The sequence below is a fragment of the Sturnus vulgaris genome, chromosome 1 (assembly GCF_052056855.1).
Source record: "Sturnus vulgaris isolate bStuVul1 chromosome 1, bStuVul1.hap1, whole genome shotgun sequence".
NCBI classification, from domain to species: Eukaryota; Metazoa; Chordata; class Aves; order Passeriformes; family Sturnidae; genus Sturnus; species Sturnus vulgaris.
Window position 1 is genome coordinate 155,407,720 of NC_142243.1, and position 13,965 is coordinate 155,421,684.

Genomic DNA, 13,965 nt, shown 5'->3' on the forward strand with positions numbered 1-13,965 from the left:
CGATATTCCCAGAGCTGGGAGGAGATCAGGGCTTCCATCCTGTTCCCTGCTGCCAGGGAGGGATTGCTGTGGAGTTTTTTTGGCTGGTTGAGCTCTTGTCCACAGTTCCAGAATGTGAGTAGCATCCTCACGGATGTGGCTCTGACAATAGGGATGCAGCCATTCTGCCAGCCCCAGCAGGGTTAAATTGGGGTCACCCCATGCCCAAAAGTCTCTTCCCAGGGCCACACATCCCACACCAGCTTCGTCCTTGGTGATTTTGGTGCCAGCACCATCGCAGTGAGCACGGAGCCAGCGTGGCACCAGCTCCAACCCTGGAAACCATGGATGTCACCTCCCCATGGAAGTGACCCCGTGGTGGCTTCTACAGCCCCCCCAGGAACCACAAAAAGAAACACCCCCATTGCTCAGGCCACGTTTATTTGGTTCCAGCCCTGCAGAGGTAACACATGTCCCCACCACCTCCCACCCCCATCCAGGTTCTCCTGAAGATGTCAGGATCCCCCTACTCCTCAGAGGAGCTCCCTTTGGTCCCCATCACCCCTCCTGTCCCAGAAGGGGCTCGTCCATTAGTCCTTGGCCATGTCACACGCCCTGTTGGTGGCTGCCTCCACGGCATCCATGACTGTGGCCCGGAGTGCTCCCTTCTCCAGCTGGTGCAGGGCGTAGATCGTGGTGCCCCCGGGCGTGCAGACGTCCCCCCGCAGCTTCGCCGGGTGCTCCCCCGTCTCCAGCAACATCTTGGCTGCACCCTACAAGACACCAGGACACCAAGAAGGTCAGATTTGGGACTTCCCAAATTCCCCTCTCAGTGGTAAGATGGGATCACCATCCCAACACTCCCTGGAGAGGGAATGTCCCATTGCCATGCTCTTCACCCTTTTTCGACCTTGTTTTGGCTTCCAAGCGGGGAAACTGAGGCAGAGCAGCATCCAGCACCCCCTCCCTAATCCCAGTGGATGTTGTGGACGCAGAGGCAGGAGGGAAGGCTGTGTGCCAAGGACTCACCAGCAGTGTCTGTGCCGCGATCCTGCTGGCCAAGGCACCCGGCATTCCCATCTTCACCGCGCCCTCAGCCAGCGCCTCGGCAAACAGGTACACCTGGGAAGAGGGGAGCACTCAGAGGTCAGCCTGGAGCCAGGAGGGCACCCCAAATCCCAGGACAGTGTCCCCTGTCCCACTGGCTTACGTAGGCCACGCCGCTGCCGCTGAGCCCGGTGTGGATGTCGATGTAGGATTCAGGGACCTCCTCGCAGAGGCCACAGGAGGACAGGAGGCTCTTGAGGAGCGTGGCTTCCTCGTCACCCGCATTGTTGCCCCGGGAGAAGACCATGGCCCCTGCCTGCACCACGCAGGGCAGGTTGGGCATGATCCGCAGCACTTTGGTCCAGGGTGGGAGGAGCTGGGAAAAGATGGGGATGGGAGAAGGGGTGCCAGCCTCGGGAAGTCCCCAAGGGTGACTGGAAACACCGGTGGGTGTCACCCATCAGGCTGGTGGAGAAGCGAGGAGCACAGGGAGGGAGCTGGAGGTGCAGCTGGGTGGGAACAAGGCCACAGTGGTGTGTCCTGCATGGGCCTGGGTGCAAATGGAGGAGGAAGAAGAGGGAAAGAGAGGAGGAGGAAAGGAGGAAGAGGAGAATGAGAGGTGAAGAAGAAGGAAAAAAGGAGAAGGAAAAGGGAAAAGGAGAAGGAGGATGAGGACAAGGAAAAAGGAGGCAAGAAGGAGGAGGATGTGAAAGAGGAGGAAGAGGAGGCAGAGAAGAAAGAGGAGAAGGAGGAAGAAAAAGAAAGGAGAGGAGGAGGAGGAAAGGAAGGGAAGAAGGGGAAGCAGAAGGAAAAAGAGAAGAGGAGCAGGAGAGAAGGAGAAAAGGAAAAGGAGAAGGAGGAGTCTCACCCGCTGCAGTGTCTGGATGGTGACGCCAGCCACCAGTGACACGACGATGTGGTGGGACCCCACAGCAGGACGGATCTCCTCCAGAACACCCGGCAGGATGTGGGGTTTAGTGGCCAGGAAGACCAGGGTGCTCCTGTGCACCACTTCTAGGTTGCAATGTGTGGTCCGGCAACCCAACTCCTGCCCGGGGACAAGGAGAGGGATCACAGCCCAGCACCCCCAAAAATCAGCATCTTAAAACCAGCACCCCCATTGTAACAGCACACCCAGAGGCAGGGACATGGCCTGGGGACCTGCTCTGTTCACAAAGCCACCAAGGCTCTACCTGGATCACACCCAGACCTGGGGAGGATGAGCCACACCCCAGTGTGGGGGGAAAGGGTGCTCTGACCCCACAGTAAGGGACACCCCAACATCTCCCATCCCCATGGCCCCACTCACCCTCCAAGCATCCAGGTTTTTGTTCGAGGGAGCGCTGGCCAGGATGTTGCTGGCTGGAACCTTCCCTTGGGGGACACAGGGAATGAATGGGATAAGTGGCCAGGGTGGCCCCAGGGTTGGGGGGACACCCTGGCACAGCCCAGACACCCCAATTTCCACCTGAATGTGATTCCTCCTATCCCAGCACGATCCCACAGGGAGACATGGAGCAAAAGGGGCTGGGGATGGATCCTGCTGGTGAGGCTGGCACAGGCACCCATTTGTGTCAGGATGCAGTGACAATGGAGGTGGCCTTAATGGGCAGGGCTGTCCCCACACTGTGCTATGGAACAGGGACAATCATGGATACACAGGGAGCAGGAACAGGACCGTGCCCTCATTATCTCTGGGACAGGGCTGTCCCAATGTCCCCACACTGATCTGGGGGACAGAAACCTCATGGAGGACAGGGACCCTGGACAGAGTAGAACCTTGGGGAGGGGTGCAGGAAAGGGCTGTCCCCACACTGATCTGGGGAACAGGGACCCTGGGGGACTGCGACAGGACAGGCAACACTAATCTGTGGGACAGGGACACTAGAGAAAAGCAGGGCCACCGGGGAAGAGCGGCAGGAAAGGGCTGTCTCCATGTCCCTCCAGCGCAGGACAGGAACCCAGGGAAGGGCTGGCACCTTGGGAATAGGCCAAGGCAGGGCTGTCCCCATGTCCCTCCAATGGAGCACAGGGACCTGGGGAAGGGCTGGGGCCTTGAGAACGGGCCAGGAGAGGGTTGTCCCCACATCTCTGCATTGGAGGACAGGGACCCGAGGGCGGGCTGAGACTTTGGGAAGGGGTCAAGACACGACTGTCCCACGTCCCCCCACTGGACAACAGGGAAGGGAGTGCAGAGAGCGTCCAGACTGCGCTGTCCCAATGTCCCCCCACGCTTCCCTGCACCACAGGACACCGGGAAGGCGCCAGACCAGGACCGTTCCCTCCCCTGCCCGTGGGTCACGGCCCTCCGGTTGCCCCTCACCTGCCTGCAGCAGCCCCCGGACGAGCCCCCCGGCCATGCGCCCGGCACCCACGAACCCGACCCAGAGCTCGGACGCCTCCATTGCTACGTGAAGCCACGCCCTCAGAGCCGCACCCCCAGCGCTGATTGGCCGCGAGTAGCCACACCCCGTTCTCCTATTGGTGGCGACGCATTTAAAGGGCGGGGTAAAAGGGGCAAGGAGGGGAAATTGCGCAGGCGCCAGCGCCACGTGGTTCGCGCAGGTCCACGCGTGGGGATCCTGGAGGGAGTTCCCGACTGTTCCCAAACCTTCCCGAACTCTTTCCAAACCTTCCCCGCAGCGCTCAGCGGAGACCCGGCACCCCTGGGGCCACGGGGAGGGTCTCTACCAGAGGTGGTGGGAACTAAATTTGACGTGAGGGAGGTCCTCAAAGTTGTCCGTGGATGTGGCAGGTGCTCCACACTCTCTTCCCTCTACCCGCCGACATCTACGGGTTCATGGTTCTCCGAGGGGGTGTCCCCTAATTTGTCCCTGGATATGAGAGCTGCTTCCCACTCTAAGGTGTTCCTCACCCTCTTCTTCCCACAGTACCCTCACGCACCGGTATCCTTGGGATTGTAGGAGGTTCCCTTAGTGGGGGTGGGTCCCCGAAATTTGGGAAGGGGGTCCTATAATTTGTCCATGAGTACGGGGAGCTTCTCCCCACCCTCTTTTCTCCACAGGACCCTCTCCATTCTCATCATGCTGCTCCAGAGTTCCTGGGCTGTGCTGCTCCTCTGTGCCACTTCCGAGTTTTTGGGGTGGCTGGGCCTTGCTGCTCCCCCAGAGAAGGTAGGGAACCCCCCCAGAGCTGGAGTTCCCCCCCACAAATTCCTCTCAAGACAGGCGCGGGTGACAGCCAGTTCTGGGATGAAGCCACATCCTGGGAGATGTCACACCTGGACTCCTGTCACTATCTGTGGCTGTGGGGCTCTCCCCAGCTGGGAAATTGGGAACCCCCATCCTGGGCAGCCTCTTTGCTTGGTGTAGAGATGGTTTTTGGGGGTGAAGGACAAATTCTAGGGTGAGTTCACACCTTTTTCCATATTTTACATCCCCAAACCCTCTCCTCTGTCCCCCCATCCTGTGCTGGGAGCACCTAGGGGTGCCCAGGGTTCGTTTTGGGGTGTCCATGGGGAGAAACAGCATTCCTCCATCATCACCCCCTAAATTTTCACCTCAGGAGGAGCTCTGGAAAACTTGGTTGAGGTCAGCGCTGGATGAGACTCCCATGGCCCAGCTCATGCAGGACATCGCCCACCAGATGGGTATGAGCCAGGGTTTGGATCTTGCAGCATTCCCATGTCCCACTTTGGGACTGATCCAACCTCTTTTCCCTCCCCACAGGGAATGTGAGCAGCCATGGGGCTGCAGAGCTCCAGAGAGGACACCAAGTTGTCCCACCTAAACTCTATCAGGAGCAGGAAAGAACTCAGGATGTTCATCCCCAGCCAGGTGGGAATACAACAAATCCCATTCCCAGCTTTTTTCACACCAGGGTGCATCTTCCCTGGCTTATCCCACTGCTGTATCCATCTTTTCCATTTGCAGAGAACATCCTGGTCCTTCAGGAGGTGATGGAGAAGCTGCAGAGGGTCAACCAGAGCCTGGAGCTGATGCTGATGGCTTTGGAAGATGCACAAAGCCAGCTGGAAAAGCACCTGGAGCACCTCAAATCCATCCCTGACCTGGATGGTGAGAGGGAACGGGTGCTGGAGGATTGATGAGAGCTGGTGGGTGCCAACACCAGGCTTTTCTTCTCCATCCCACAGGTCAGAGACAAAGTGCCACCTCCTCCTGCATCCCACACAGCTCATACTTCATGCTCCTTGTTCTCCCACTGGTGCCAGCATCATTCCAGGCCATCCTTCTCCTCCTCTTCCTCATTTCCAGCACCCTGAGCATCTCAGCAATCTCCACTCTCCTGGTCCTCGCTGTGGCAGGTGGGGATGAGTGTGGGGACACCTGGCTGGGGACACGACACCCTGTGTGGGGGCTCTGTCCTCTTCCACCCTCTCGTTTTCCCACAGGGCATTGGCTGGTGGCATCTGCCTGCCATGGTGTCCGAAGGATCCAGCCAGTGGTTCCCCGGGAAGAGCCCCGGTACCGGCTCACCTCCACCCCAGACAGGTAGGAGATGGTTGAGGAGGTGGCATGGAACCTTTGGGAGCTGCTGGGTCTCGTCTTTGGTGTTCCACCCTGGAGCTATCTGGCAGAAGCTCTCAGGAAGGGACAGGACACATCTTCCTTAAGGTTTTTGGACACCTCATCCCAACTCCTTGCCCCATTTCTGCTCAGATGTCCCATCCTGGGTGTCCCATCCTTGGTGTCACATCCTGGATTTCCCATCCTGCATGTCCCATCCTGGAGCCATCTGGCAGTTCTCAGGAAGGGACAGGACACATCCTGATGGCTTCCCTATGGCTTTTGGCCATCTCATCCCAACTCCCTGACCTACATCTGCTCAGAGAAGGGCGTGGAGGGGCTGGAGAGTTGTATGTCTCCACTGTGGTGGTGACACAGAAGCCACCAAGGTCACGGGATTCTGGTTTTCCTTCTTCCCACACAGGGAATGTGATATGGAACTACTGCAAGAGGAGCTGGACAGGATGGAGATGAGCTGCCTGCAAGGTGAGAGGTGCCCACAAGGTGGGAGGTGTGGTGGCTGTAGGACATGGATCCAAATCCCTGACATGTCCCCATCTTGTGCTGTTATCTCAGAGTGTCCCCAAGCTCTGCCAGTGTATATGCCACCACCCCAGAGTGTTCCCATCCTCCACCTGGGGACAGGAACACTGGGAGGGTATCTCCACCCCTGCTGTGCTCTTGCAGAGCCCTCATACCTGGAGCAGCCTCAAGAGGTGGCCGGGGACATTCCTGGATTCACAGGGCATGTGTCACCTGACCCTGGTAGCCAGAGGACAACACCGAGCTCGTGTGGGGTAAGGTACGGGGTGGGATGTCCCCATATTGGTGTTGTCCCCCAAAACCTGCTCCTGGGGGCCAGCTGGGTCTCCCTGAGTCAGGCCCTCCCAAGTTGGGGTGTCCTTACCATGGTGGCACCTCTGGGTGTGGGACAACCCATTGGGAGATGGACAGGGCTGGGGATATGACATGCAGGGAGGAATTTAGGGTGGAAGAGGGTGTCCTGAAGGATGGCCAAGGCACCCCAGGGGACAAGGGACATCTGCAAGAACGTCCTTTTTCCCAAGCCAGGTGACACCAGAGCCGGTCATGGATGCTGGGAAGCTCTGGGAGCCCAAACCCTGCAGCCCAAGGGCCAACATGTGAGCACCAACCACCCAAAATGTTCCTTTCCCATGGCTTGGTGTCACCTCAGGGGGAGACCCCGCTGCTGGTGGCTTCCTGGGGTGCTGATGGGTGTCTCTGTCTCCTCTGTAGGTCCCCATGCCAGGGGCTCACCAGGGCTGGGCAGCGGTGCCGGAAGAAAGCCATTCCCGGGCAGGAATTCTGCCACATCCACACCACCAGCAGTAGCTTGGCCAAGGATTAATCACCCCGTTTTTGACCCTCAGCCCCCTCCCTGAAGATGTTTAACACTTTTTATAGGTATTCCAGATCCTGGTGGAGAACATGGACCCTAAGGATGCCACTGGATGTGGGTACAGGGCAGACATCATGATCCCACCAGTTTTATGCTACTTGCATATATTTTAATAAATGCCACATTTACAGCTGGAGTCTTTCCCATTCCTATCCTGAGATGGGGGGGCTGTGGGATCATCCCCACGTGCCAAGAGCAGCAGCAAATTGCTCGCTGCTATTTCCATGCCCTGGAATCCTGTTTGCCTTCCTTTTATTGTGCCTAATTGCAGGTAATTAGTGTAGCTCATTAACAGCTCAGAGCCACCATCCTCTAGGACACAGCCACTGTGATGGCTCTCGTTGGCTCCTACCACTTGATTTGGGATCTTTTTGGGATGCCCCAACTTTCCTCCCCACTGCCATGGGCGTCCTGCGCCGCTCCCAGCAGTGGGGCAGGAATGTGGGAGCTGCTCCCTAGGCTCCCTTTTTTGCTTTGGAAATGTCACTGTCACCCCCCCAGCCTCGTCCTCTGCCCCAGCAAAGGACAACCCTGAGTTGAAGAGGATGATCCCAGTCCTGGGTGATGCCAGTCCCCGGTGCCGTCACTTCCTGGCGTTGGCATAGTTGGCATTGAACCAGGCACAGGTTTCCTTCACGGCTGGGGAGGGAGAAGATGGGATGGGTTTGGGGACTGGGAATGGATTTTGGTCACAGAATCATGGGAGGGGTTTGGGGACTGGGAATAGAGTTTGGTCATAGAATCACAGGATGGGTTTGAGGGACCAGGAATGGATTTTGGGAATGGGTTTTGATCACAGAATCATGAGATGGGTTTAGGGGACAGGGAATGGATTTTGGTCATTTAATCATGGGATAGGTTGGGTTGGAAGGGACTTTTTTAGGTGCTCTTATCCAACCACCATGCAACCTCCCAAGAGACCAGGTTGCTCCATGCCCCATCCAACCTGACCTTGGATATTTCCAGGGATGGAGAAACCACCACTTCCTTGGGCAACCCATGCCAGTGTTTCAACACCCTCATTCCTCATTTGGAAAGGATGAACTACCTCGATGCCACCAAGGCATGACCCCCCTGAGACTCCCCTATCTTACCTTTCCTGAAAGGTGTGAACTGGAATCCGGGCAGGTACCGCTGGAGCTTGGCATTGCTGGCCGTCTTCTTGAACTGCCCGTCAGACTTGGTAGTGTCAAACTGGGATGGGAAGGATTAAGGAGGAAAAACAGGTCTTGCTTTTGCTCCTTTGGTGGGAAGGATCCTCTGGATCATGCAATCTCCCAGGAGAGGGGTTTAGCCTTTTGTGAAGGATACAACGAGCTCTCCCCTGAATTCCATGGCCTCTGCGATGGCTTCTGCTGCCTCCTGGATGGAGACTTCATCTTCTTCTCCCACTGTGGAGAAGGGAAGGATTGTGGCTGTTCCCTCATGGAGAGGAGACTTCAGGGGGGCAGCCAGGGCTTACCTGACAAAATGATTGGTTCAACCTCATCATATTCCCGCAGGACCCAAAGGAAAAGTCGAGCCAGGTCCTGTGGAAGAGCAGACAACTCCTGGAGGGGTCACTGATGTCCCCCAGTGCTGCCATCTGAAGGGGACACAACCCTGGGGATGGCCCAGGACAAGCCAGGGGGGGTTCAGACCCCTCTGGGGTCCTGCCAGTGAGTTCTCCAGCCCCATTCCCTGCTTCCCAAGGCCACACCTACCAGGGAGTAGATGAATTGTCTCCTGGGCTTTCCTGTTCCCCAGACGGTCAGCGCAGAGCCGGACTCTGCAGGAGGAAGGAGCCATGACCACCAGAGCCACCTTTATCCACTCCCACAAGAGCAGGTGGGAGAGAAAAACCCCTCATTTCTCCCCCAAAAAAATCCCTGGAAGTCCTGCCACCCTCACGTTTGGCCAGGTAGACCTTGTGGATGAGCCCTGGCAGGACGTGGCCGTCCTCGATGTTGAAGTTGTCGTGTGGCCCAAAGACGTTGGTGGGAATGACGGCAGTGAAGCGTCGGCCGTGCTGCTCAGAATAACCCCTGGATGACAGCAGGGAAGGAATGGTGGGTGGGCTGTCAAGCCTCCCCCTCCAGCACCAATGTACCCCCAAAAAACCCTGGCCAGCAGCACCTTCACCTGCTGAGCCCAGGTCTCTCCCCAGCTTCCACCTGGAAATCCCACTGGATTCCCCTTGAAAACCAATGGGTGCTCTCATGTCCCCAATTCACCTATTCTGGATATCAATCATCCTCTTGGCATAGGAGTAGCCAAAGTTGGAGCTGTGAGGTGGCCCGTTGTGGATCTAGGAATATCAGAGAAGAAAAATTAAGCAGGGCAGGGACTTCTCCCTGGATTTGGTGTGGGAATGGGGATTCTTACCATGGTCTCGTCGATGGGATAGGTGGTCTTGTCTGGGAAGATGCAGGTGGAAAGGCAGGAGACCACCTTCTGCACCCCCAACTCGTGGGCTGAGTGCAGGACGTTGTCGTTGATGTGGATGTTTGTCCTCTGGGAAAGGGGACATTTATCAGGATCGTGGGGTCAGGGATCCCCAGATCCCTTCACCAACAACTCCAGAAACCACTGGAGCTCTGGTTTGGCTCCAGGAGCAGAGCAAGCCACACTCCTGTGTGCCCATATCTCAATTTAGGAAGCACAGCACCCACAGGGATCCTGACAGTGCCAATTCTGTGGGTGCTCACCCAAAAATCCAGATTGGAGCGGATGTTTTTGAAGAGGCCTCCGACCATGGCAGCAAGGTGGATAACGTGGGTGGGCTTGTGCCTCTCAAACAGGGCTTTGGTCTCAGAGCTGCTCCTGGAATGGGAGATTTTGGGATTCAGTGGGGTCAGCAGAGGAAATTGAGGTGTTTCCGAGGGAAAACCCAATCCTAGGAGAGGAAATGTTGGGGTTCGGTAGGTGCAGACTGGGGAATTTCTAAGGAAAAACCCAATCTTGGGAAAACTTGGGATTGGGTGAGGTCAGCAGAGCAGATTGGGGTCTTTCCAAGGAAAAATCCTAATCCTGGGATGGGAAATTTTGAGGTTTGTCAGGGCCAACAGAGTAGATTGGGTTGTTTCCAATGAAAAAATCAAATCCTGGAATAGGAAAATTTTGGGATTCAGTGGGGTCGACAGAGCACTTTGGGGTGTTTCTGAGGAAAAACCCAATCCTGGGATGGGAAAATTTGGGGTTCAGTGAGGTTAACAGAGCAGACTGGGGTCTTTTTGAGGAAAAACCAAATCCCAAGATGGGAAATTTTGGGGTTTGTCAGGGCCAACAGAGCAGACTGGGTTGTTTCCAAGGAAAAATCAAACACTGGAAAGTGAAAATTTGGGATTTGGTGGGATTGACAGAGCATATTGAGGCATTTCCAAGGAAAAACACCATCCTGAGATGGGAAATTCTGGGTTCACCAGAGCAGACTGGGGAGATTCCAAGGAAAAACCAAATCCAGGGATGGGGAAATTTTGGGGTTTCTTGGGGTTGATAGAGCAAATTTCTAAGGAAAAACCCAACTCACGTCAAGTCAGCATCTCGGGAGGACACGAAGATCCACTCCTCGTCCGGCCGCCCCTCTCCATCGGCCACCACCTTCTCGATGGCTTTGCCCACCAAGCCAGTGCCACCTGTCACCAGGATGCGCTTGGTCACCTCTGTCATGGCCAAAATCCTGCAGGAAAGAGTCAGGGGGACAAGCTGGGATCACCTTGGGATGCACCTCAGGATGGACCACCCTGGTGTGGGTACCCAGGTAGGTGGGATTGGGTTTTTTGGGGGGAAATGTCTGTGCTTCTGGCAAAAAGGGGAGTGGAAAAAGGGGCGTGTTTGGCTGTGACAGGGCTGGAACTCCTCAGCTGGAGGCCACCTGGGCTAGGGCCAGACCTGCCACGTGGCACTGCCTGGCCTCTGGAAAGGGAGGGGCACCTGCTCCCCGAGGTGTGTGCCCCAAATCTCCTTCTGCACCCCCAAATCGCCTCCCACACCCCAAATCTCCCCCTGCACCTCAGGGCTGCATCCCAGATCTACTCCTGAACCCCGAGTCTTGTGTCAGCACCCCAAATACCCCCTGCACCCCAGATCTCCTTCTGTACCCCAAATCTCCCTCTGCACCCCGGGTCTGCACCCCAGATCTCCCGCTGAACCCCAAATTTCCCCCTGTACCCCAAATCTTGTGTTTGCAACTTAAACCTCCCCTGCACCCCAAATCCCACGTCTGCACCTAGGATTGCATCCCACGCCTCCCCTGCCTCTCAAACCCCAGCACTGCACCACAAATCCCAGCTCTGAACACAGTCCTAACTCCCCCACCTCCCCTGCACCCCAAATCCCACTTCTGCACCCCCATATCCCCGCACCCCCCTCCCGTCCCGCAGCGCGTCCCTCTTCCCAACCCACAATCTCTCACCCTCCGCACCCCTGCCGTCCCCACCGTCCTCTCCCCTCACTTTGGGGACCCCCTCCTTCTCCTCCCCACCGACCTGGGGGGGCTCCTGTCCCCCTAAATGTCCCTTAATGGGGTGAGGGGCGCGTCTCACCCTCGGCTGGATTCGGGGCCACTCGGGTACACTCGTATCCGCTCGGTTGAGTTCGGCTGCGCTCGGCTCGGTGCGCGTTCGGGTTGGGTCGGTCAGGGCTCGGCTGTGTTCGGCTACACGCGGCTCGGCTCGGCGGGGACTCGGCTAGATTCGGCTATGTTCGGGTCTACTCGGCGTTTCTTCGTGAGGGCTCGGTTGGGTTCGGCTGCCCTCGGCTCGGTGGGGGGGCTTGGCCGGATTCGGGGTTATTCGGGTCAGCTCGTTGGGGGCTCGGCTGAGTTCGGCTCGGCCCGGTGAAGGTTCGGCTGCGCTCGGCTTCTTCCGTCACCGTCACCGGGCCTGCCGCTTGGCTCATCGGGAAATGTAGTCCGTGCCCGGGAGCGGGGGAAAGGAGCTCGTGCAGGGGCGGGGATTTTGGGAAGGGAAGAGGGTGCAATGAAGGAAGAAGTGCAGGGGAAGGGAATGGGGTGCGGATGGGGAAATGAGGTGCAGGGAGAGGGAAGGACGTGCAGGGAAAAGGAAGGGGGGGAGGAAAAGAGGGTGAAGGGAATAGAGGTGCAGGGACGGGGGAAGGTGGATGGGAAGGAGATGCAAGTGCATGGAAAAGGGGATGCAGGGGTTTTAAGGAGGTTCATGGGAAGGGGTGCAGAAGCAAGGAAAGGAGTGCAGGAAAGGAAGGGGGTGCAGGGAAAGGGGATTCCCGGGTCACCCCCCCCCCTCCCCCCCGGGGCTCATCGAAAGGGATTTCGATGTGAAAACGTTTTAATCACTTTTAATGCACTTGAGCCGAGATTAAAAATGAGCAGAGCTTTGCTGCGGGTGGGGGATGGTTTTGAAGGCACCCCCTCCACCCCCACTTCCAGCTGGCTTTTCCTTTGGGATTTTTGTGAGGCAAAGGCAGGGCTTTGCTCTAAATTAAAATTTTGAAAGTGGAATTAAGGGACACGCAGCCAGGAATTCCCACTTTCCTCCTGCCAAAGGCCTGGATAGCCCCAGTGTCAAGGAACAATAGAATATCAGCTTTTTCATTCCTTTTCTCCTGGATGAGACTTGGAAATGTGCCCTTTTCCTTTGGGAAAGTCTCAGTGAAGGCTGAATCCTTGGGGACCTCCTTCCTGGGAGTTGAGGGAGATCATTTGCATATTAAAAGATGTCACCTTGTGCCTGTGTCCCCTGGAAGTGCTCATCCCCTCTCCCAGTTGGCTGAGTCCCAGCATGTGCCCAGGCCTGTCCCAGGTCCAAAATCCCACTCCCAGGAGTCTTGGTGTTGTTCTCACCTTATGTTTTATGGGATTCCCTAGCTGATCTCAACCAAGGAGCCAGGGATGGACACTGAATCTCCTTCTCCATGCCAGCTAATTCCATGTCTGTCCTGCATCTGCCACGAGACACTGAGGTTTGGCAAGAAGAAACCTCACGTCGATGTTGGGATGAGTCAGATCCAGCTGCATCCATGCTTCCACCTCACTTCACGGCAAAATTACAGAATAAAAGGGTTTGGGTTGAAATGAAATCATTGCCATAAATAAAAATCATCCCATTCCAACTCCCTGCCATGAACAGGGATACCTTCTACTAGACTAGGTTGCTCCAATGTCTCTTTAAATACTACCAGGGATGGGGGGAAAGAAGCCAAGGAAGATTTTCCACGTGCTGGTGGGAGGATAAGATCTTCCTGCTGCCTCCTGCAAGTTTTGGGAGACTAATTAGGGATAAACCCGTGTTTCGGCCAAGGAATTGCTGGGAGGTGGTGCAGCCAAGAGCTGCTGTGACAGCACTAGAATAACCACGGTGTTGCATTAAATGTAGTAATTTTGGAGCTTAAATATGCTAATTCTGGGGCTAATTACCAAAGAAATGTTGGAGCATGAGGGAAGATCACAGGGGAAAGGGATAAAGTTGCAGCGACCACATGGGACGGACTCATTTGTTAATGAAATATCACCCAGGCTTCTGATGTTATCTAACAAGGCCTTGGGATTTGAGGATCAAAGCCCAGAACAGACCCATTAGCTCATCTGGGCAGGGCGTCTGCGTGACATGATCCAGAGGACATCCCAGGACCTTCCAGCCGGCAGGATAAAGCTTGGGTGGCTTGGCCAGATCCTGTCGGAGAACCGCTGCTTCATGTGAGGCGTCGTTTCCGTAACGAAGCTTCCTTGTGGGGTGACCTATTTTTCTGGAACGGGCCTGGTTTTGGGTCCAGCCCCACTCCCTGCTCTGCCCTCCCCATGCCTCATAGGAAAGTCGGGCAGATGTGTGTGAGATTCCCGGGTGCAGCCTATCCCAGGTGGAAGCTGTCTGAGGATGATGCTTTGCAACTGCAGCCAAGCTCCAGGAGCCCAGGTGAGACAGCTCTAAGCATCTCTGCCCTGCTAAAATTCCAGCTTTGTGGCTCTTTTTTAGGGGGCAGCACTCCAGCAGTGACCCCTTTTCCAGGCCTTGTCCTACAGGATGACCTGTGCCAGTTTCCATAGAGATTGGGGGTTGCTCCCACCACCACATCCCC

At 56.4% G+C, this 13,965-nt stretch overlaps 3 protein-coding genes across 7 annotated transcripts; 1 reads left to right on the forward strand and 2 right to left on the reverse strand.

The window, feature by feature from the left end:
- Positions 1-403: 403 nt before the first annotated feature.
- Positions 404-3,479, reverse strand: PYCR3 (pyrroline-5-carboxylate reductase 3). 2 transcript variants are annotated; one of them, XM_088180315.1, is made up of 6 exons: positions 3,350-3,479; positions 2,336-2,400; positions 1,895-2,074; positions 1,190-1,342; positions 1,009-1,101; positions 404-752 (listed from the first exon to the last, which is right to left on the reverse strand). In XM_088180315.1, exons 1-6 carry the CDS (start codon positions 3,429-3,431, stop codon positions 570-572), a joined length of 756 nt encoding a protein of 251 aa, XP_088036441.1. In that variant the 5' UTR covers positions 3,432-3,479; the 3' UTR covers positions 404-569. The 2 variants fall into 2 exon arrangements, with proteins under 2 accessions (XP_088036441.1, XP_014735913.1); XM_014880427.2 differs by having other exon boundaries at positions 1,190-1,402; positions 3,350-3,478.
- A 391-nt stretch (positions 3,480-3,870) lies between these two features.
- Positions 3,871-7,069, forward strand: LOC148225610 (protein brambleberry-like). Of its 3 annotated transcripts, none has more exons than XM_088180291.1 (10): positions 3,871-4,160; positions 4,552-4,636; positions 4,716-4,823; positions 4,920-5,063; positions 5,141-5,311; positions 5,399-5,498; positions 5,938-5,999; positions 6,201-6,315; positions 6,581-6,655; positions 6,771-7,069. In XM_088180291.1, the coding sequence occupies exons 1-10, from the start codon at positions 4,011-4,013 to the stop codon at positions 6,880-6,882; spliced, it is 1,122 nt and encodes a 373-aa protein (XP_088036417.1). In that variant the 5' UTR covers positions 3,871-4,010; the 3' UTR covers positions 6,883-7,069. The 3 variants fall into 3 exon arrangements, with proteins under 3 accessions (XP_088036417.1, XP_088036424.1, XP_088036420.1); XM_088180298.1 differs by having other exon boundaries at positions 6,201-6,310; positions 6,585-6,655; positions 6,771-7,009; XM_088180294.1 differs by lacking the exon at positions 3,871-4,160 and adding an exon at positions 4,213-4,392 and having other exon boundaries at positions 6,201-6,310; positions 6,585-6,655.
- GFUS (GDP-L-fucose synthase) lies at positions 7,021-11,589 on the reverse strand. Of its 2 annotated transcripts, none has more exons than XM_088180305.1 (11): positions 11,457-11,589; positions 10,442-10,591; positions 9,621-9,735; positions 9,298-9,426; positions 9,147-9,220; positions 8,824-8,957; positions 8,637-8,701; positions 8,396-8,462; positions 8,245-8,324; positions 8,028-8,127; positions 7,021-7,572 (listed from the first exon to the last, which is right to left on the reverse strand). In XM_088180305.1, the coding sequence occupies exons 2-11, from the start codon at positions 10,579-10,581 to the stop codon at positions 7,517-7,519; spliced, it is 960 nt and encodes a 319-aa protein (XP_088036431.1). In that variant the 5' UTR covers positions 10,582-10,591; positions 11,457-11,589; the 3' UTR covers positions 7,021-7,516. The 2 variants fall into 2 exon arrangements, with proteins under 2 accessions (XP_088036431.1, XP_014735951.2); XM_014880465.2 differs by having other exon boundaries at positions 11,400-11,526.
- Positions 11,590-13,965: the final 2,376 nt, after the last annotated feature.